The 23612-nt window shown below is 40.8% G+C and overlaps 1 protein-coding gene across 2 annotated transcripts in view; it reads left to right on the top strand.

Annotated features, from left to right (window-relative positions):
- syn3 (synapsin III) overlaps positions 1–23612 on the top strand; it is a 190818-nt gene that overhangs the window by 144537 nt on the left and 22669 nt on the right. For both annotated transcript variants that reach the window (XM_079552466.1, XM_079552467.1), the window contains exon 7: positions 19294–19356. In XM_079552466.1, coding sequence (XP_079408592.1) covers positions 19294–19356 — 63 coding nt within the window. The remainder of the gene's footprint in view (positions 1–19293; positions 19357–23612) is intronic.

Raw genomic sequence — 23612 nt, 5'->3', positions numbered from 1 at the left:
AATATCAAGTGTTAAACAGAAGAGAAATAAACATGTATCTGAGGTTAGTAACATACATTTCAATATTCCAACAAATATGTATACACACTTTTGTTTTAAGTTAATTTAGTTGAAACTAAATCATGTCATCATTATTATTTTTTATTTATTTTTCTTACTTCATTCATCCTAAGCTTATTTACTCTTGCATTTTAGTAGCTTTAAACAACTTTTTGAAAGTCTTGACTGTTTGGGACCGTTTTAACTGATCTTCCAGGTCGTTCCACAGATTAACTCCTCTTACAGAAATACATCCACTCTTTTTATTCTTTTTAGCTTTTGCTTTTTTTTTTTTTTTTTTTTACTTTTCCTGTGTTCAAAAAGCTCCTGGATGGGAGGAGGGAGAAGATTATGATATGCTTTGTACACTATTACTAATGTATTTAGATCAACAAGATCATGGATTTTCAGTAGGCTCAGCTCTACAAAGATAGGGTTCGTCGGTGCATAGAAATCTGCTTTAGTGATAATTCTTATTGCCTTTTTTTGGAGTAGGAAAATAGGATGAGTATTGGATTTATAATTGTTGATGAGTGATGAGCTCTGTAGTATTAGTGTCATTTCATCCTTATTCTGGGTAGGTTTTCCTCATTTTCCACCCAAAAATAAGAATTGGCTAAACCTCCATATAGACGCTCTTGACCATGAATCTAGCTTAAGATCTGGAGTCGCTGATTGCCCTGGTGGAATCAAGGTTGGGACAAATGCAGAAGACAGTTAAATAAACCTAATATCTGTAGTATTATAAATATAAATGTCTGCTCAAATATTCAAAAGTCAGTCCCCTTTCCCAACTTAATGGAAATTTCTTCTAATCTTCCCAGAAATAACTCTGGTTCTTTGTTTAAAGACGTTTACCATTGTCTGCCACTGCCCGCTGATGCTCCTTTGTGATTCTGATCGACTTTCCCGTAGCGGTGACCACGCCTGACTTGAGTGGACCATGACTTGGACAAACCACAGCTGGCGGTTCTTCGCGGCGCACGTACTCTAACTGCTGGAATCCCCCGTTAATAAGAGGAGCGGAGACGAGAGGCAAACATCTGAGCACCGCGTGGGCACCCAGTCGCATTACAAATGTATTTATCTAAGCCGTAGGAAGGCCGTAAATCTGTTTGTGCACAGTCTACCATAACAAGGCCGGGCTTATCTGCGCTCCTCTCTGATATAACAAACACAGCATGTCTGAAGTCAAGCTCGCGCACGGCTATTGAAGTGTAAATAAATGGGAGTGGGATGGGAACGAAAGATCCATGGGGAGATCCGGCGATGGTTAGTTTTGTCTGTTCTGTTGCGGTTTTGTGGACTATCTCCAGCTGGGACGTCTGAGGTTGTAGTGCTAAAGGTTTGAAAGTCAATATCTTTATTGGCCCTGAAAAGAAGTTGGTCTTCAATGCTGCCGAGCTAGGACAACCTGCTATTATTACCAACTATTACTATTCCCAGTATAGGGAGCACTGGTCTAGTTCATTGGCAGCAACTTTTTGGAATCCAGAGAGCATTTTCTCCCCACAATCTGAAAGGATTTGCTACCATTTTTTCTCTACTATCTTTACAGTTATTGGAAGAACCGAACCAGCACTAAACCAGGCTCTTTACCTGTAAATAGGGATGCACCGATCTGATGCTGGTATTGGATATCGGAGCCGATACTGGAAAAAATACGATACTGAACCGATACTAGTTTTGGCTTTCAATGCCTTAAAAGAACAACATTTAGGCAAGCTGTATATCGTTTTAAAGCTAAGAACCAGGAGAATCCAATTGCTGAGTTTGTATTAACCTTCGCAAATATATTTTTGATCACCGCACAAACTTCTGCGGTTAGCAATAGCACGCTAAAGCTAGTGTAGCGAGAGCATGCTAATGCTAATGAAAACTAATCAAGGCTGGGTCAGAAACTATGATAGAAATACCTAAAGTAGCTAAATAGAATATGGTAAAATGGTCTCAACTTATATAGCGTTTTCCCACCTACATTAGGCACTCAAAGCGCTTTACAGCAAGGATCCACTCACCCATTCATATACCAATGTACGCAGACACTGGGGGCAATGTGGGTGAAGTGTCTTGCCCAAGGACACAACGACAGTGTGCACTTTCAGGAGGTGGGATTCGAACACCCGACCTTCCGATCATGAGACGACCTGCTCTACCATCTGCGCCACTGTCGCCCCATATATATTATATACATGTTTGTAATGATCCGATCACTTCATGTGAGTTGTTTATATTAATGTAACTTAAAGCCTGTCATATACCCAAGGATAATTAGTGTATAAAAGTCATCCTTGTTAAAGGGGCTAGATGCAAGTTAGTTATTTTATACTCACTACTGCCAACTCTGGTCTTATGCGTAACTGCAGCTTCTATATTAAGCTTGAGCATGACGGCACTTCGGACCCGAATTATCACCTTTTTGAGTGACAGTGCAGGATTTTAGAGGCAGTTGTGGTGAACAGGTCTGAGCTCATTCGGCCATGGTTGGAACATGTAGGGGGAGGAAAATACACAGTTTTAACATTTTTAAGCTCTGTATAGTCCCTTTAAATGTCTATCCAAGTTTTATTAATAGATATAGTTGATAATTGATCTGTAACATGACAATAATATATGACATTATTGATCTTGGAGAAGTCAATAAAATTTTTCATTCAGAGAAAGCCACTTTTAGCGGTAAATATCAGATATCAGCAGATACTCAAATCCCAGTATCCGTATCGGTGCATCTATACCTGTAAAGAACTCATTTTTTCATTGTTGTTTTGTCCAAACTCACTTTTAACTTGCCTAACACAGTTCTAAATTCCAAATTCTTCACAGGGTTGCTTTTATAAGCAATAAACACAACTTGCAGGATCACTTTTCAGGGTCACTGTCACAGAAATGGTAACAAAGTGTCTTGCAAGTGTCATGAAATTGACACAAATGTTCAGGTTTGTTTTCCCTTCAAATCACTGAATGTACCTGTAAGTTAATCTACTCTACAGGGTTGGTATCTTGTCCATATGTTCTTACTCTGGTGCTTGGTGCGTCACAGATCTGCTTCTGCTTCTGCTTCGGGCCATGTTTAAGTCTTCATTTTGCACATGTTCGGCACATCTCGCCCTCTCGTCTCTGTCCCGTCCTCCCTCCAGTGCTCCGCGGTAATTGGAAACAGGGGTGGACACTGGTGCTGCTGACATTCTGAGCTGACTTGTTTCACTTCCTCTGCAGCCCGTCCCATACATCCGGCTGAATCACTGTGGTACATGCATGGACCCTGTCAGTTATTGTGCTTATCATGGGACACGCTTGAGGAAGTGGGGGCTCAATGGAAACATTATGTTAGGATTAGGGAGTCACTTTTGGTGTTAGTGGAGCAAAGAATTGGTGCTGTGGCTTTGGGGTCGCGACCTGAAAAGAGAAGTTGGAAAAAGAGATAGAAAATATTATTGTAGGTAAATGCTTTTTTCAACATAGAAACAATGCCTTGGTTCAGGTCTGCAGTTTCCAAATTCTGGACACAAATTTACTTTGTTTACTTTACTGTGATTCTTATACAACCATACCTCCCTTATTGTGTTGAAGTCTGGAGTAATAATTACAAAACTGCCCTAAAACCACTTTTGCACAGACAAAAAGAGCAATACAGGCAATTCACAAGGTAGGATTTACTGAACACACTAATTCATCATTTTTGCTTAAATTATTAAAACTGAATGATCTTTTAGAATATACCACAGTTCAAATAATGTACAGGCGTACAGCAATGATTTACAGATATATATATACAGAAGTTGTTCAGTCGTTAAGAAGGAGGGTGTCAACTAAGGGGAATTGGGATCTTTAAACTCCTATAGTTGATACAAAGATTCAAGGGAAAGACTCGGAATGCAAGCAGGAATTTGAATTTGCATTTCAATTATTATTGTTAATGTTTAAAGGCACATTTTTACCCAAAAAATAAAACTGAAATGCAAGCATTTATTTTAATATAGATATTTTCACCATTGAAAAATACCTGATAAATGCACAAAAAAACATGAGCTTTTGCTGTGAGCGGCTCAGCTCTACTGAGACATGACTGCAACTTTACCAGGAGTGGGTGCGTCTTCAGCTCGTTTCCATGGAGATGTGACTAAAGTCAGCAGAATTTGAGATTTAAACAGGCCCTCATCCAAATCCATTCTTTGATTATCCACTGCAGAAATTGCATTTTTGTAATGAGTTGGCATGTTTTGTACTGATGGCAAAATGTAGTCCAAAACGTTACGCAGTGTACCTTTAATTTTTTGGGGGGGATAAATAAGTGTTTCTTCATCCCACTCCCATTCAAGCAGGAGAATAAGTTCGATTACCATGTATTTATAATTTTATTCATATCTATGAAACATAATGGGCATATAGAAAAAAAAATAAATATATATATATATATATATATATATATATATATATATATATATATATATATATATACACTAAGAAACCATAAGAAAACATCCATCTAAAAAATCATTTTAGAGGAACAGACCACCGTTCTTCCATACTGAGATATGTTCTTACCTGAGCTTAGACGAGTTGATGTGTACATGTCTGGTCTTTGTTCGTGCGCTCAGTCACACAAAACAACCAAAGATGTTGTTAGCATTTGGCCTCTCCCAATGTATTCTTATGGTCCCAAACGGGGTGAAGTTAGAAGCGACCAAGTCCTGCCACGGGCACAAAGACCAGACAGGTACGCATCAACTCGTCTAAGCTCAGGTAAGAACATATCTCAGTATGGAAAAACGGTGGCCTGTTCCTTTAAGAACCCTTTAACTAAAAAAAAAAGAAAACAACTAATTGGGTTGGTTTGTTACTAGGTGGTATCCAGCCAGTTTCCTCCGTCATGGACCACTTGATAACTCTACACTTCTATGCACTTACATCATTTTTATTCAACATGTTTAAAAAATATAATATAACACTGACGCTCATTCAGGTTGTGTTGTCATTTGTGACATCACCTGCATACTCTACATGAGTGGTCACACGCACACACACATTGAGACGTCCAAAAGCCTCCACAGACACACAGTAATGAGCTCTTGTACAATGGGGCTCTGTGGCTACAGCATCCTCCTGTTTGATTCAGTCATCGTTGCTCCGTGGAGTCGGGCGGATGTTTGGGAGTTACACTGCGCCGTAATAGAAAGTGAGTAATAGACCTGAAGGAACCTTTCACTTGTAGAGTCACATGAGGGGAAGACAAGAGCTCATGCAACTGGGGCTGTCACAAATAAGTGTTCATTCATCGATGTAATGCATTCATCTAATCAAAGTAATCATTTCTGACACAATCAATAATCACACTGAATAAGCAATTCGAGTAATGGCAAAGGCTGCTGTTCTGAGTCATGCAGATTTCTGAGGAATGTAACCAAAGCGGTCCCAAAGTTTAGCTACGTATCTGTCCAATTTTTCCGAGATCTAATCCTTGTGCAGCGTCTGGAAAATGGGACCAAACTTCCCATTGGTCAGGAGGGCTGCGGTGTTGGTGATTATTTTTGCAGAAATGGATTTTGCCCACAGCCCATCTGTCCCTGAGCTGCCGGGCCCCTCACTACAGCACTGTTATGGATGAGGAGAACCATAAGCTAATATGAATTTACTTATAGACTTATATATACTTGGGTTATTTTGTTGTACCGGGACGATTATGATGGTTCTTATCGTTATTTACTTGTTGTACTTTGGTCCAAGCTTTTGTCTGGGGAGGTTGTTTTCAAATGTACATAAGAATGTGTGTGTTATATTGAACCAGATGTTTTAAAGTAACAACAGTACATTTTTGTTTACTTCTTCCTCAGTCCACAGCAGGCAAAGGGGGGGATGAAAAGAGTGTAGTTTGAACATAGTTTGAACATGTGCTTGACACCAAACAGAGCTGTGTTTATTTAAAGAAGCACGGGCTGGTCTGTGGCCGCGGTGCCTTCACTGTTATTAAGTGCTATTGGTTAACCATCTGTAATAATACGCACCCGTGAGATCAGGAGATATGACAAATGGCTCGTGAAGTGCACAGAGTGTTCCTGAACGCACCGCCAGCACAAAAACACTCAGGAGTGCAACTCTTTTTCACTACCGCCAGTAAATCTTGAAAGGCGCCTCGTTGTTTTTTAACCATTTATTTTCATTTATCATTTTTAAAGTCCCGCTGAGCCTATGGACTCTGTATTTATGCAGCAAACATTTTCCACAGAACAGATTGTTTGATGGATTTAAAAAAGAGGAATAGTAATAGACTGCTTTGGTGTTTTTGTCTTCTTGTACTTCACTGGGTCCTTTGGATGATGATGATGATGTCTATTGTAATATGATATGTTTTCCTTTTATTTGTTAGCTTGTTTGCTTATTTGTGTTATTTTTCTTGCCTTTTTATTTGACTTTCTATATTGCAATTGCAGGAAGTTAATAGACCAAAAACCGATCAAGCTTTTGTGTTTCCGAATCTGATACTGATTATCATTTGTGTTTATTATAGTCTATCTATCTATCGCTACCTATCTATCGCTATCTATCTATCACTATCTATATCACTATATCTATCTATCTATCTATCCATCCATCCATCCATCCATCCATCCATCCATCCATCCATCCATCCATCCATCCATCCATCCATCCATCCATCCATCCATCCATCCATCCATCCATCCATCCATCCATCCATCCATCCATCCATCCATCCATCCATCCATCCATCCATCCATCCATCCATCCATCCATCCATCCATCCATCCATCTATCCATCTAATGAACTGTCATGGATAGACATTAAACAAGAATAACTGGACTTTCTACACTAAATATATGACCAGCTCTTTAGGTTACATTAATTTATACGGCTCTTCACAACGTAAGTAGAACGCTCCGTTGATTTGAATGGGATTTCCCAACGTTCTACCGGTCATTATTTTCTGATAAAGGACCTCTGAAAGAAAATAATGACCGCTGCCAATAGCAACGGAGTTCGTGCTTTCATATCATTCCACGCGTACGTAGTAGCGACACTATCTCTGTCCCCGTCACTGCGAGAGAAGTTGGGGGAATTGCTCGTGAAGTTAGCGTGAGTCTGACTTTCAACTTACCCAGAGATTCACCACCATTCTATACATTATCCCTTACATGTTCATTACAACCTGTGCATAACAAATATGTTTTATCAGTTATTCCTTAAGCATTTAATTAACTAAAATACAAACACTTTTATTTTATTAGGTTACTTTAGGTCAGGGGTGCCCAAAGTGGGGCCCGCGGGCCAAATTTGGCCCGCCGGAACAATTAGGTTGGCCCTCCAGAGAGTGACCTACTTTTGCGCCGCATCTGGTTAATACTAACTCTTTCCCATTCACTCTCAACGGTAAATATGGATGCAGTACACTTTTTGGCCACCAGCGACAAATTGGGGGCGCTGTTTCACTCGTTTCGCAAAGTTAAGGAAACACTGTTCTGGTGTTTTGGTATTTGTCAGTCATAGAACGTTGTAGCATCAACTTTGCCATTTTTCCAAATTTTATTGCAAAGGTCGTTGACATATATGACTTAAAAAAGAATTTATGCTGAACTGACACTTTCAAATTGGTCTAATATGGCATTTTCTTTGACTTAAAGAAATGAATGAGGTAAAGTCACTGTAGGTAGTGCAGGTACAGGTGGTGTTGTTTACATTCTGCACTATGTTGCTACAATAATTGATTTTGTTCCACTAAAACTAGGCTTTTGTAGCATACTATTTGCATAGATAGAATTAAATGCAAATGTAACCAAAAAAAGAAAATAAAGTAGCTAGTATTATTTGCAGTTGTATGTGTCTCACGCTGACATCGCTGTGTTTGGCCCGCAACCCACAGACGCTTTTTCATTTTGGCCCTCGGAGACAAAAACTTTGGGCACCCCTGCTTTAGGTGATCCAATCATAGTTTCCGTCCCAGCCTTGATTAGTTGACGTTAGCATTAGCTTGCTGCCGCTAGCTTTAGCATGCTGTTGCTAGCCACGGCATTTGCGGCGATCAAAAACATGTTTGTGAGGGTTAAAACTAACTCATACCCATGAATTTTTAATGCCCAAACTGGCATCGGTGCATCCTTACCTAAAATATTTGTGCCGTAAATCATTTTTGGATTGGACGTAACTGGGTAAAATGGTTGAACATGGTAGTCATATGTTTCAAATATTTCTCAGATCTTATTTTTCTTGTGCACTTATTGCTTGGTAATAAACAATGCGTTGTCTGGCAGTGACAATCTCCGGAACAAACCATATCCCTCTTTATTCACTTCCCACTTTTCCAAGGAAGAACCTGTAAACTTCCACAACTCGCGTCGTTTTCCAGACAGTGATGGAAATTCACCCGGATGGACTCAAAATGGAAGCCAGATGAGCCTGAATTCCACAACAGTAATCACCGCAAGCCTCATTAGATTGGACTTACTGTACACTATGCCTCACACACTCGGGGCATCTGCTAAAGTCTTATGCTGGGAGTGGTCTGGCGCTGCTTCGGGGCGTCAGTGAGTGAAATTAAATGTGTTTGGGGGGAACTACTACTATATGTGTCATGTCTATGTCACTCAGACTGAGACGGGGGATGTGTAAAAGCTTAGATGCTGCCATGAGACCGGTGCTGGCCTTAACCATCAAAGCTACGTACGCTAATGACCTGGCTGCTTTTACACGTGCATTTTTTCAAACATACGCTGCCGTTCAGAAGTTAGGGGTCACTTAAAATGCTTTTCCTTTTTTTTCCTTTTTAATCAGAAATGCAGTCTAGACCAGTGGTTCTCAACTGGAATGGCATCAGGACCCACAATCTCTCTGACCCAAATACAGACTAGACTTGTAAAATATAATCTAAAATATTGTCGTTTCCTCAAATGTTGTAGAATAAGCATTAAAGGTGCATTATGCAACTTTTTATGCTTAAAAAGAGTTGATATTTGTGTGTAATTGACCTTGTAGTGACCCAGCAGCTGTATGAGTGTGGCCTTTACTTTCCATCACAGTGGTCTCATAAAGCCGCTTACTACAAGGTCAAATACGCATGAATAACTTTTTTTCCCCCCAGCATATAACATTCCATAATCCACCTTTAAATACGCCACAAAAGCTGAAACTATGATCAAAACAACCCGATAAGTCATTTTTAACAGACTCAAGTAGTGCTAACTTTTTTCTGTACATAAACTTTAAAAGAAATGTGTACGACCCACTGAAAGCGGTTCCGACCCACTAGTTGAGAACCTCTGATCGAGACACTGTTAATGTGGCAAATGACTAGCTAGAAACTGGTGATTTTTAATGGGATATCTACATAGGTGTGCAAAGGCAGCAAACATGATGGTCAGAGAAGCTATTAAAGCAGTACTAAGTAACTTGTTTCCCTTAATAAATCCTTTTCGTAGTCCCTCTTGGGGGTAAGACAAGTGTTAATGGGATGTTTGGAGGGTCTTTAAGCTCCCCCTGGTGTCTCTGGCCAGAAAACCACAATTGCAACTTGACTGCACCGGATCGGAGGCCCCAATACACACTAATAGAATCACGAAGAAGAAGCTACCTGGCTAACGGGCAAAGCTAGCTGCGGGCTAACGCCACTTAAACTGTATTTACAGCCAAGTTTAAGTGGAAAAAAATGATCTCCATTGTGTAATTGGATGTACAATATCCCTCTCTCCTTTTGTCTTTTCCGTCAGCGTATTTACTCTCACGGGCAATTAATACATGAAAAATCACAACATGCTACGATACCTGCAGTGTGAGTTACTTAGTACTGCTTTAAACTGGCCTTCCTTTATATTAAGCTAGTTGAGTATCTGGAACATAACGATTTGGGTGTTTGATTATACTGTTAAAATGGTCAGAAAGGGGAAACTTTCTTCTGAAAGTCAACCATTTATTCTTGTTCTGAGAAATCAAGGCTACTCCATATGAGATTTCATGGAAAACATAAAACTGACTTTTGAAAGTTTTTTTTGTTTCCTGACAAAAGATAGAAATTGATTTATGTATCATAACCACATCATTACTCTATTGTGAGTATTTTGTAGTAAAAGTAATATCTTCTTTTTGAGCTTTTAGTCATTATAAAGCAATCAAAACCACGCTCTAGTTTTAATGTTTCCTTCATCTTTAAGTAATCCTTGATCTGTCTCAAGAGCCTAAAAAATGTGTCTCCCACCTGCTGATGTCATGAGGTGATGAGGTGTGCTTCTCTGAGCCCTTAGGCCTATTCTGATCATTTCAGGACTCCGCTTTCTTTCAAGTGCCCATTGCCCAGTCCAAGTACGTATTGTTCTTGACCTTATTTAAACTGCTTTTATTCATCTCTGTACCAGCAGAGGACCTACAGAACCTGACCTGAAAAGCCTGAATCAAGCTGTTTCAAATGAGTGATGCTGTAATTGATATAAATACATTTGATTATTTCCCAAAAGGACAAAGGAGGAGATTTAACAACATAAAAAAAACAGTCTGAGATTTTGAAAACTTGTGACTTTTAGCAACAATGAGAATGAACCTCAAATTCTACCTTGAAACAATCAGAGAACCGACCGTCTTCGTGCTGGTGTGTGAAAAAGCCTTTGAGTCCAGAGCAATCAATGCACTATCAAACCAGCACCTGACCACAATTTCACTCAGATGTGCTCGATCTCCTGGGCCATAATTTACTCTCTCTTGGAAGTATTTAGAAAGAGAATTGTAGAGTTTGTTGCCAGAGTAAACATAAAGTCATGACTTAACCATCCATCATTGTCATCCATCTTGTCGTGTAAACAAAGTCGGCCTTTTTTTTGACACAGATATCCACTAATTGAGAATGATTGTATTAGCATTACTCATTACTCTGGGATGTGCAGTTAAGCATTACATTGCCGCCAATCTCAGAAATGCACAAGTGCCATTACTGGAAATTTACGAGGGTTGGGACAATACATACTTTTACGATGTATCGCAATATGGTTTTGCCGTGATGTATCGTTTTGAAAAGCTCATAATCGAAATGCTTCTGCCTGGATATGAGAGACCAGAGTTTGCCAGAATGTGTGTGTGCTTTTAGTCGTAATTTTTTGGTTATGTTTTTTGGCCACTGTAAAAGTAAGGACATTTTTCGCAGATTGTGCCCTTAAAGTTGACTTAATGGCACACTCCGTGACATTTTGACTTTAATCTCAAACAGAAATAAATAAAACGGCTGGAATAAGAAAAAAAAGTTTCACTTCCTGGTTTTCAGGTTATAGATACAGATGGCATCTCGTCATAGAAGGGGGCGTGGCCTCACCAAGGGGGAAAATAGAATCTTTTGGGAAATACAATTTTTCACTGTTTTTAGCCATTTTCTGGTGGAATATGAACTTATTTATCACATACAAATAAAGTCAAGTCTACATCGGGTCCATATGGATGTTTTCTCACAGCAGATTGTTCAGTAGACGTGAAAAAGCGGCAGTTCTAGCTAGCCGTTAGCATTAGCCCGATGCTAACATGTAGCATTATGTTAGCATTCTCCGTTATTTATGTATTTATGGGCTGTTCCACTTTGCTCCTCCCCATGTCTTTTTATCTTAATTTAGTAGAAAACTATTCATAATTCAGCATTTGTTCAAGAAGTTTTTGAATAATTAGAGAAAGTGAAGATTTTTCTCAAAATTGTTTTTGGCGTCTGTATCGATCTCCCCATGAGCCCCTCCCACCACCACCGTCCTCTAGCTCCCCATTTTACGAAGCATCCGCCAGAAGACCGGAGACAAATGTGAACGATCAACGTCGGTTTTGCCGCAAAAACTTAAGGATACAATGAGTCATTAGCAACTCGGGTCAAATGTTGGAGAATTCAACACAAATGTTTTTTTAAATGTACATTTTGAACGGGACAAAAAACTTCCGATCGGCAGCAACAAGAAGAAAATTATTTTAAAGAAGATGAAGCATAAACTTATACGCAGGTACACTCTTGTTCAGCACATTTGAGAAAATGTTTTATTGGTGGTTAACAACGTCTGTGATTGGACCCCCTCTTTAATACACATTACAGTGAAATGTGTGTGTATACTTAGCCTTTTTTTAAAAGCTTTTCCTTCTATCATTACCACAACAGACTAGTGCTGAGAACAAGAAGTCTATATGCCTGGTGCTGCTTTTACAACTAAAGGAACCACATCTGATGCCGAGAGGTGTCAGGACTTTTAAAGAGACAAATTTGTTTTATTGCATCAACCAACTCGTAAAGCATATCAGTTACTGTAAAAGGCAGATTTGAGCCATAAAGTGTGTTTTTCTGTTTGAAGAAATGGTTGTTTGCGCGATCACAAATTTACTACAGACAAGATGCTGTATATTTAGATGCCGCTATTCAAGGTAGGACTGGGGTACATTCAGACCGAATGCGTCTGAAGCATCAGGGGCGTCTGGTTTATATGCAGGATGGAGTATTTGGCACTGTGTTCAACATCCAAGCACAGACAGACACACACTAGAGTGGGGAAAACTAAATTTTTCCAGAAATTTGCGGGGTTTTAACCAATCAGGAGCTTTCCTGATTCATTCATGTGAAAACAAGAAATAACCACTTCTAAAGTCAATATAAACAGCAACTACATAAAGCAGCCATTAAAATGATCACACACTGAGCTGTGCCTGTTGAAATGTGTAGTTTATTGCACACTTCTCATCAACAATGAGCCCTAGCCGATCGTAACATGCTAACCTAGCATTTAGCCGCTAGCCACCGGTGCTACACCCAAATAATCGCCCTCTATTCAAGCTTATCGACTCAATTAGAGCTTAAAGGAATATACGATATACTTATACGAGTTGATGTATAACTCTCTGGTCGTTGTGCGTGCGCTCAGTCACACAAAAGTTGTTAGCATTTAGCCGCTCCCAGCAAAGGTATTGCTCCAAACTGGGGTGAGTTAGAAGCTAACAAGCTATTTCACATTTTCCCTATTTAAATACAGTTACGTGAGCCTTTACATGATCCAAGTCTAGTTCCACAAATTTAAACATGTTGATTTTATAACAGATAAAAAGGGGCGCTATATTGTGAGGTGTAATAACACCTGGAGAACTTTGACGATATTACAGCGTGGATGTCAAAGTACTCCTTTGCTGGGAGCGGGTAAACGCTAACAACATTTGCGTGACTGAGCGTACGCAGAGAACATAAGTCAATATGTAAAAACGGTGGCCTATTCCTTTAAACACCCTGGCGAGAGCATTTGTGTATTGTTAAAGATCCATAGGACATGGCAGTTATCAAAGAGGGATAGTTAGCCCCAGAATAGCGTTTATTTTTCAAACAGGATCTCTTCCAAGATCATCATCTTCAGTTGTAATGTGCTGAAGCCTTGGCTGTTATTCAGCATGACAAAACTCCCAATCAAAACACTGTGATTTCACGGCATTGCATGGTCAATCGGAAAACCATCCTGGTCAGCAGCAGAGGATGTGGCCTTTGCCGTCATTGACACAGGAGTGGAGAGGGCAGGAGCGGGTCCAGACGTGTGGGTGGCTCTGCTCCAGTCTGTTGTCAGATCTCTGTGAATCCCTCTGCGTCACTGGCCTCACACACCTCACCTTTGATACAGCCGGGCAAAAGTACGGACACACGGTTGGCTGGAAATCCACTGATGGGAAAACACAAAATAATTTCAAAAATCTGTCATATTTATTAGCGTTTTAGCATTTTCTGTGTAATCAGGAGTATGTTTGGTACAAATAGCATGTTTGTTTATGTTTTGCGTTTTCTTCGCTTTTCTTGCTCTTGTGACGTATCAACGTATTGACTGGAAGTTTCCAAAATGTCTGTTTGAATAAATGAACCACCCCCAAAAAAGTTATCATCTTGATTTAACTTACTGTTTACTATTTGAAACAATACATAGCCAGTGCGAGCTGTAAGACTTTAGAGCAGTGGTGTCAAACATACGGTCCGCGGACCGGATTAGGCCCGTGAGATGATTAATCCAGCCCCTGCCCTGTAGAGCATAAATTCAGCATATGTAAAAAAAAAGTAAGTCTCGAGCCCATTCCTGTGCGGAGTTATGATTTTTTAAAGAATAACCAGAATGCTCATTCTCGCCACAAGGGGCTTTAAATGTACAAAAAAGTTCCACACGTGTCCAGCAGAGGGCACTGACATAATAAGAGCTCAGGATTTGAACACCACGTATAGCCACGTGATAAATGGACAGTCTGCCCCAAGACGGCTGTGGCTTCAATAACAGCGTACCACCACCGAGTGTGGAGTATGTGAATAATGACTACTATGTAAGGCAAGGCAAGGCAAGTTTATTTGTAGAGCACAATTCATACACAAGGCAATTCAAAGTGCTTCACAGTTGCATAAATATAAGAAAACAAATACAATCAATAAAACATCAACATAGAATTAATCAATTACAGTAAGAGGCAAGAGTGTAGATAAAATACTTTCAGTTATATGCATTTTTAAGTCTTGTTTTGATTCGCTCTGTCTTGAGCACTATTTTTAAGTCTTGTTTTGACTCGCTCTGTCTTGAGCACTATTTCGCTCTGTCTTGAGCACTATTTTTAAGTCTTGTTTTGACTTGCTCTGTCTTGAGCACTATTTCGCTCTGTCTTGAGCACTATTTTTAAGTCTTGTTTTGACTCGCTCTGTCTTGAGCACTATTTCGCTCTGTCTTGAGCACTATTTTTAAGTCGTGTTTGGACTCGCTCTGTCTTGAGCACTATTTCGCTCTGTCTTGAGCTCTATTTTTAATTCTTGTTGTGACTCGCTCTGTCTTGAGCACCATTTTTAAGTCTTGTTTTGACTCGCTCTGTCTTGAGCACTATTTCGCTCTGTCTTGAGCACTATTTCGCTCTGTCTTGAGCACTATTTCGCTCTGTCTTGAGCACTATTTTTCTTGCTCGTTCAAAAGTAAGTTACCTAACCTCTGTTTTTGTCGCTCCTTCTCCTCTGGACATCAATATAAAATTAATCAATTACAGTAAAAGACGAGAGTGCAGATAAAATACTTTCAGTTATATACACGGGCAAACAGAACTGTTTTCAGCCTGGATTTGAACATTGTCAGAGTTGAGGCCTGTCTCACATCCTCGTGAAGACTGTTCCAGATTTTAGCTGCATGAAACTGAAACGCAGCCTCACCGTGTTTATTATTGACTCTGGGAACCACCAGGAGGCCCCTCCCTGAGGTTCTCAGGGCCCGAGATGGTTCATACGGCTCTAACATGTCAGAGATGTACTTTGGAGCTAAACCATGAAAAGACTTGTACACAAGCAGAGCTGTTTTAAAGTCTATTCTCTGAGTGACAGGAAGCCAGTGCAGAGACTGGAGCACTGGACTAATATGGTCGTATTTCCTGGTTCTTGTCAGGACTCGAGCAGCAGCGTTCTGGATGTACTGTAGCTGTCTGATAGCTCGTTTAGAGAGGCCAGTGAGTAGGCCGTTACAGTAGTCTAATCTGCTGGAGACAAATGCATGGATAAGTCTCTCTAAGTCTGGTTTTGACACTATTCCTCTGATCTTAGCAATGTTTTTCAGATGGTAAAAAGCTGCTGATGTTATTGCTTTGATGTGGCTGTTTAAGTTCAGGTCTGAGTCCATGATTACTCCTAGATTTCTAACCTGATTTTTTGGTTTTAGAGAGAGAGACTCAAGGTGACTGACAACACTTTGTCTTTGTGCCTGTGGGCCAAAAACAATGATCTCAGTTTTGTCTGAGTTTAGTTGGAGAAAGTTGTTTTGCATCCACAAACTGATCTGTTGGATGCAGTGACAGAGTGTATCTACAGGCCCATGTTCACCAGCCGTCAGTGACACGTAGATTTGAGTGTCATCTGCATAGTTGTGGTACGACACGTTGTTGCTGTTTATTAGCTGACCCAATGGAAGCATGTACATGTTGAATAAGAGAGGTCCCAAGATTGACCCCTGGGGGACTCCACAGGTCATGGCAATTTTGTCTGAGACACAGTTGCCAATTTCAACAAAGTACGTCCTGTCCTCGAGATAGGACTTAAACCAGTTTAGAGCATTACCAGAGATTCCCACCCAGTTTTCTAACCTGTGAAGTAAGATCCCGTGGTCCACTGTGTCAAAGGCAGCGCTCAGGTCCAGCAGAACTAAAACTGAGACCTTACCTGCGTTGGTGTTCATACGGATATCATTTGTCACCTTGATCAGAGCTGTCTCAGTGCTGTGGTGGGGCCTAAAGCCTGACTGGAAAGTATCAAACACATTGTTAGACAGGAGAAAGTAAGTGAGCTGCCGATACACCACTTTCTCTAGGACTTTTCCCAAGAATGGCAGGTTTGATATGGGCCGGTAGTTGTTCATTACCTTGGCATCAAGGCTGCTCTTCTTTAGAAGAGGCTTGATGACTGCAGTTTTCAAGGCCTTTGGAAATGCTCCAGTCTCGAGTGAGATGTTAACTAACTGAGCAAGTTGTGGTAACAAGCTGGTCAGCACAGACTTCAGAAATTTAGTGGGTAATTCATCAAGGCAGCATGTACATGAACTCAGACCGGAGATAACCTCTTCGATTGTTTTGTCAGTAACAGGTGTGAAATGTGTCAGCTCAAGGTGTTTATCTGGTGGCAGAGTTTCTATTTGTGTTGTGGAGATTATGGCATTTTTAATGCTTTGGACTTTGTCATAGAAAAATATTGCAAACTCATTACACTTAGATGTAGAGATTAGTTCTAGGGGCAGTGAAACTGGAGGGTTAGTTAATCTGTTTACTGTGGAAAACAGAACGCGAGAATTGTTTCTGCAGTTTGAGATGATTTTAGAGAAGTACTTCTCCCTTGCTCCACGCAAAATATGGTTGAACACACAAAGTACTTCTTTGTAAACCTCAAAATGAACCTGGAGCTTTGACTTGCGCCATTTCCGTTCGGCTTTTCGGCACTCCCTTTTCTGTGCCCTGACCGAATCTTCACTTCTCCAAGGTGCCTTTTGCCTATTGTTAACCATTTTAACCTTGACAGGAGCAATAGTATCCAAAACATTTAAGACCCTTGATGTGTAGGAGTCCAACAGATTATCAACATTAGAACATGGGGCATTTTCAAATCTGATCATCTCCATAAACTGTGTCCCTGTTGTATCATTTATGTGTCTTCCTTGAATAACTCCAGGCCCGACCACTGGTTTCGGTGTAACACACAGGTCAAAGAAGACACAAAAATGATCAGACAAAGCAACATCAACAACATTCACATTTGATATATTAACACCTTTTGTAATAACTAGATCTAGAGTGTGGCCTTTGTTGTGAGTTGCCTCACTCACGTGCTGAGTTAAACCAAACATTTCAAGGACAGCACCGAGTTCTATTGCATGCCTGTCGTTGGTCACATCCACATGCACATTAAAATCACCTGAAATTACTAAACAATCGAAATCAATGCATATAAATGACAGTAATTGAGTAAAATCTTCAATAAAACAGTTCTGTGGTGGTTTGTAAATAGTCATATAAAGTATGGGAGATTGTTTTATCTCCATTTTGAATGACACATACTCAAACGTTGGAAAAACCCCAAATGACAATTTTTGCAGGAGTAAATTGTCCCTGAATATGGCACAAACACCCCCACCCCTCTGGTTTTGGCGTGTTTCAGACACAAAATTGAAGTGAGATGGACTACACTCAATCAAAACTGCATTACCAGTGTTTTTGTCTAGCCATGTTTCAGTTAAAAACATAAAATCTAGATTATAAGAGGAAATAAAACTATTTATTAAAAAGGACTTGTTTTTTAGCGATCTGACATTGAGTACAGCATGTTTGAGATTTATCTGTGTTTGAGTGGATGGAATCTTTTTGCAGGGGATATGGATTAGATTTCTTTGATTGGACGGTCTGACTGTCCCTCTCTTATCTAATCTATGTTGTTTGACAGTACTAATTGTCTTGTAAGAACACACTCCCTCTATGGACCTCTGGTTGGTTTTGAGTTTGCTATGTATGGTAGCAACGCAGAGGCCCCTAATGTCCTAGACAGCAGCAGTGAAGCTGCTGGAGATAACAGCTGTGGGCGCCGGTGGTGGGGGCCGAGCTGGGGAGACCTTGGTTTGTGGATGCTTCTTTGGGCATGAAAGCCTTGGTCTTGACGTCAAGTTTTCAAGATGGTTGGAAAATCCCATAGGTGACTCTGAGGATGGGAACAATTCAGAAAAGTCTCTGGAGGGTGTAGATGTAGTAGTCGGGCTCAAGGCCTGTGGTGGAGTAAGAGAAAGTGCTCCTTCGGCTGAATCGTTTGATATAGGTGCAGGTGGTGCTGAAGCTGAGCTTTTCCCCGGAGATGCAGGTGGTGATGCTGCTATTGTTGAAACGCTACTATGTAGTAGTTTGAGGAACTTGTGACACCGGCTTGTAAAGTGCAACACAAGTGTAAGTGTACAAGTGTATTAATGAAGCCTGCGACCCAAAATGAGTTTGACACCCCTGCTTTAGAGCATGTGACCTTTTTTTGTGGCATCATTATTTTTTGGGGCCAGGCAGTGTAAATACAAATACTTTATTGGGCCTGTCCCTAGAAATGTGTCCTTTGCATTGACGGTTTTGCATCCTTGGTTTTCAAAGCAATAAAAGTCCTTCATAGTCTCACAGTCCATTAAAAGCCCTTGTCTTATTTATCAGGCGTTCGGGTGTCAGTTTGAAGCCATTTGTTGCCGTTTTTCCTCTGCTCTTGCACTAAAGCACATCTGTGGTCTTCAGGGTTTGCCTTCTTCCCTTCCAGCTGTTTCCCAGAACATTTCAGTTTAGTGTAATACAGTAACACAGTTCCAGCTCACAGGCACAGGGCAGAGCTGAGGGCAGGGCCGCCTCATGTACTGGCAGCACTGTCTGTACACAGTGGTCATCTTAGGAGGAAATGGTTTCAACGTTCTGTGTGTTTTTCGATTCATTTTCCCACTTTCTATTTAAAGCAACACATACTGAAACTTCTTGTAACTTAAGTGCGTCATCTGTTTTTGCAACACACAGTCAACGGTTCTGAAGTTTTTACATTCATACAGATTATTAAAGTAAAGGGGAAAATGCTTGGTTTACGATCCCAAAACCTGAACAATCCTTTTCCTGTCCTTAAGCAAACAGGCATCAAAACTTGGTCTCTAAAGATATCTTCTTTTTTTCTTGCGATACAATACTGGTATCGTTTAATGGTACCCAGCTCTACTGCGATTTTGATACAGTATCATTTTGTAACCTTGAATTTTCTTGTTCCTCTCGTGCAGACCCCAAGTGGCTCCTACCCCGTGGTGGTCAAGATGGGACATGCTCACGCCGGGATGGGCAAGGTGAGTCAATTAAAATGTAGAAAACTTAACTACATTGATCATCAAGAGGCACAGCAAAGTAAATAAATACATAAACACAATTGACGTTTTTACCAGTCAGTTATGGGACATTCTTTTTAGCTTGTCTTGATTTCTCTTTTCCATCCATTGCATGAACCCCCTCTCCATTACTCTCACCCCAGTCTGTGCGGAGGGGCTTGGTTTCCCGTTTGGGGTGGCCGTACGTGTATAGGATTTCCCATAAGTCTCGAGGGCAGAGGGAGGTCCTTGTTCAGCGTGACCTCAGGTGACCTCCTGACCTCGCAGCACTTTGAGAACGAGTAGAAGTCTGCAGGAACTGGGCCAAAGCTGCTCTGTTTGTCTATGGCACAAACCTGCCATTATCCCCAGTCAATGAACTTCACATGCGACGCATAGAAACCCCAGGAACTCAGCCAAATGCATCCAGATACTGTAGACTGTACGTGGTCTTCAGACTGTGGGCGACTGTAGTCAGCGGGTAGAGAAGTCTCCACATGAACCCGAAGGTTTTCAGCTCAAATCCTGATTTAAACTTTACATTTTCCAGGGTCGGCAGTTGAGACTTTGCTGTGTTAAAATGTGCCGTTTGCTCCGTGACGCTAATGTTGCGAACATCCACCACGGCGGGCTAATGACAACAACAGCCTACTCTGCTCACCGGCCTGGAGACTAGTTGGAGACTCGAGTTGCTGCTGGTCATGGAGATAAGTTTATTGATGGAATGCCCCTTGAGATGTGCCATCTCGTTTGCGAGGGGGTCCATAAGATGTCTCCAAGAAATCCCCTGGAGATCAGGCGGGTCACCAGATAGTTCCGATGAAAACAAACAGGTTCAAACAGGTTTCTGTGACGTCCCTGCAATGTCTCCCAAGACCTGTCGGATAGAGTTAGATCTCAAAGATAATCCATACGACTTTTCTCCTCGGTGTCCGAAGGTCTGGGAGAAATTGCAGGGACGTCACAGAAACGTCTCACAGATTGAGGACAACAAATAGTGTTCGTAACATTGCCACAGGTGCTTGAGACCGCAGAGACCACTTGGAGACTATGCAGAGACTCCGCTGGAATCTAACCGGTTTGTTTTCAGGGGACAACGGCAACTCTAGACTCCAACTTATCTCCAACTCGTCTCTAGACCGGTGAGATCGGCCCTTTTGTATGTGCACAACCAGTCCGAGTTGCGGGGACGTGGCGGAGAATGCCAGTCTCTACAGTCTTCGCAACGTCTCTTAAGGGACTTGTATCAATCAAGTAGCAGGCTTGTAGTTTACATTGCAGTGCTTATAAGAAAAATGTGGATGTTATTAATCCGTTAGGAAAGTTATTAAATTCGTTTGGAGCACAACTAACGATAAACGCTCCTTCTTGTGAACAGACAAACAAAAATCAGGCTTAGAGCTTTTAATTCGGTCTTTATTTTGTTTGACTTTCACTTCATAGCCGTAATTATTTGTTAAGTCTCACAGTCAGTAACTTTCCAACTTGACAACCTTGTAACTCCAGCGTCTGTGACACCGGAGGCACATGTTTTTCGGGTGTTTTTGTTCTGAATGTGTGAATGGCTCTTTAATGCGAGTGGAAAACAACTCAAGTGACAAAATAAGCCCTGAAAAGCTTGGCTGCATAATATGAAAGACCATTTCCACATGTTCACACTGCAGTATAGACTTGTAGCAGGTCACAATTGTGTTGTTTGAACTTTCCTTGCGACAACACCCCGGCTTTAGTGAGTCACAGGCTTTACGAGTTCACACCTTCAATATAGACTCCTATACTCCAGTGTGTATCACCCGGCTCAGCAATGTGAAGAGAAAGACTTGTGACAGTGCTCAGTCACACACAGTTTTCCATCACAGTCAACGCTTTTAAGATGAGGCAAAAACAGAAGAGTTCCTATCAGAGGTAGACTTGACTTGGGACTTGCTGTTTGTGACTTGAGACTTAACTTGGACTTGAGGCCAATGACTCTCAATGACTTGCTGTGACTTTATAGTTATTATTTATTTGAGTGAAACTGTTGAAAGATCAGGATCATTGTGTTAAACCAGCGCAGCACATGTTTATACGGTAATTAGCCACATGCTTGTTCTGCTTCCCGACACAGCGCGCCTAATCAATACAGCCGGAAAAGGAAGGAGGAAATGTGTTTCTTTGGAGGCATTAAAAGTTTTCTACAGTGAGTGAAGAGGTGAAGATTCATAGATGTTTATTGAGGACTGGAAAACATTTGAAACAATGGACTGTACCTACAGCGCAGACGGGCAGCCTCCAGAACGAAGAGGCGGTAAGAGTTGGATTAATCAGCAGAAATCTTGGGGACTTTTTGAGGCGTTCACGCGAAAATTGCAGCATTTAGTAGCTATTTTACGCAGCCACACAAAGCCCAGTGACAGCGGGACTGAAGGCTGTGCCAAATTTACTTTGAGCAGGGGCGAATCCGAGAATACGGGGCTGGGGCCTTACAGGGGAACCACTGACAGAAAAACTGCCAGAAACTAACAAAAATAAAAAATATTATTTTATATGTATATATTTTTTTTAAATATATTTTATATTTACATATATATATATATGTATAGTTTTTTTGTTAATGTAATTAGACTTTAAATCCAAATCCATTAGATTTTAAAAAGTTTGATTTTAGCCTAAATTTTCAAAATTGCTGTAGATACAGACGGCATCGCGTCATAGAAGGGGGCGTGGCTTTGCCGAGGGGGAAAATATAATCTTTTGGGAATCACAATTTTCCCTCTTTTTAGCCATTTTCTGGAGGAATATGAACCCATCTATCACTCATAAATAAAGTCAAGTGTAAATCAGGCCCACATCAATATTGTCTCACAACAGATTGTTCAGTAGAAGTGAAAAAACGGCAGTCGTAGCTAGCACTAGCTAACCGTTAGCATTAACACGATGCTAACATGAAGCATTGTGTTAGCATTCTTCGTTATTTATGTATTTATGGGCTGTTGAACCACTTTGCTCCGCTCCATGTCTTTGTTTCTTTATTTAGTAGAAACTATATTCATAATTCAGCATTTGTCAAAGTAGTTTTTGAATAATTAGAGAAAGTTTAGATTTTTCTCAATTGTTTTCCCCCTTAACTGTTTTCAAACATGACCATATATGGGCCATTCCAGAGATGCCGTCTGTATCTATATCTTGAGAAAGCACTTAAAGCATATTTTCAAGTAGATTAAACATTTTGAAGAGAAGAAACGCTGGCATTTGTGGCTTGAGGTGACTTGCCGGCTTAAGCAAGACTTGACTTGACTTGAGTCAAGTCCCATGGGACTCAAGTCCGGCTGCTTGGGACTTAGACCTTCACGGCTTGGACTTGACTCGAGAATAGCATTTCGTGATCCCACCTCTGGTTACTATAAAACTGAGCGTACTCTGTGCTGGAGGATTTTCGTTTCTTGGAGCGATCCCCCCCTCCCTCAATAGAAGTCCCATTTACAGCACTAATGAATCTATTTGCAAGTCCTTGTATTAGCCTATGTTTACACTGTAATTGCGATCCATTTCATCACCCTTCAAAGTGACAGCGGTTTATTCGACCACGCTCCACATCAAAGCTGCCCACCCATCTCTAACGCACTTTTACAGACCCGCGTTTGCACATTTGAGTCCCAGATTTTGAGTGGATTGGGTCATTTTTTAAAGGCACTTCAGGGATTTCTTTGTTCCACCCATTTTGTAATTCTTTATGTTGGAATTGTTTGTATGACACAGGACCTCACAAGACTTCTCCAGACCTCAGCAAGTCCTGTTAGCTCATTGCTATAAAGTGAAATTGGAATGAGTCTTTTAGTCTGTTCTGGCTTGGTGCGGTGTGTTCCCACAAAGGCTTGACATTTGTACGTTGATGCCGTTTATTCTTTCAAGATATGATTTATCATAAGTTACTATTGGGGTCATTTATCCAGACAGGTTCTAAATAGTGAGTGCAAGCTGTAAAATAATATATAATTTAGCTATTTGTCCATGAATGCCACTAATGAAGGGAGTGCAGCAGTGCCCGTCATTAATTTGCTACAGTGGAAGAGAAAGGGAGTGAACTTGAAATAACACACTGTGCGTTGGGCATCGTGCTCTGAGAGGCACCGCACTGAGGCCCATGTGATCTAATGGCATTGTGCAGTATTTGCGCCACTGTTTTATTAACGCAGCTGACAAACAAACATGCAATGAGAACGTTGAGAAAGAAGAGCTTTAGGAATATAGCTGATGCG

Source organism: Gobius niger, assembly GCF_951799975.1.
Source record: "Gobius niger genome assembly, chromosome: 2".
Lineage (NCBI taxonomy): Eukaryota > Metazoa > Chordata > Actinopteri > Gobiiformes > Gobiidae > Gobius > Gobius niger.
The sequence above is the reverse complement of the archived record's forward strand: the minus strand, read 5'-3'. Positions and strand labels throughout refer to the sequence as shown.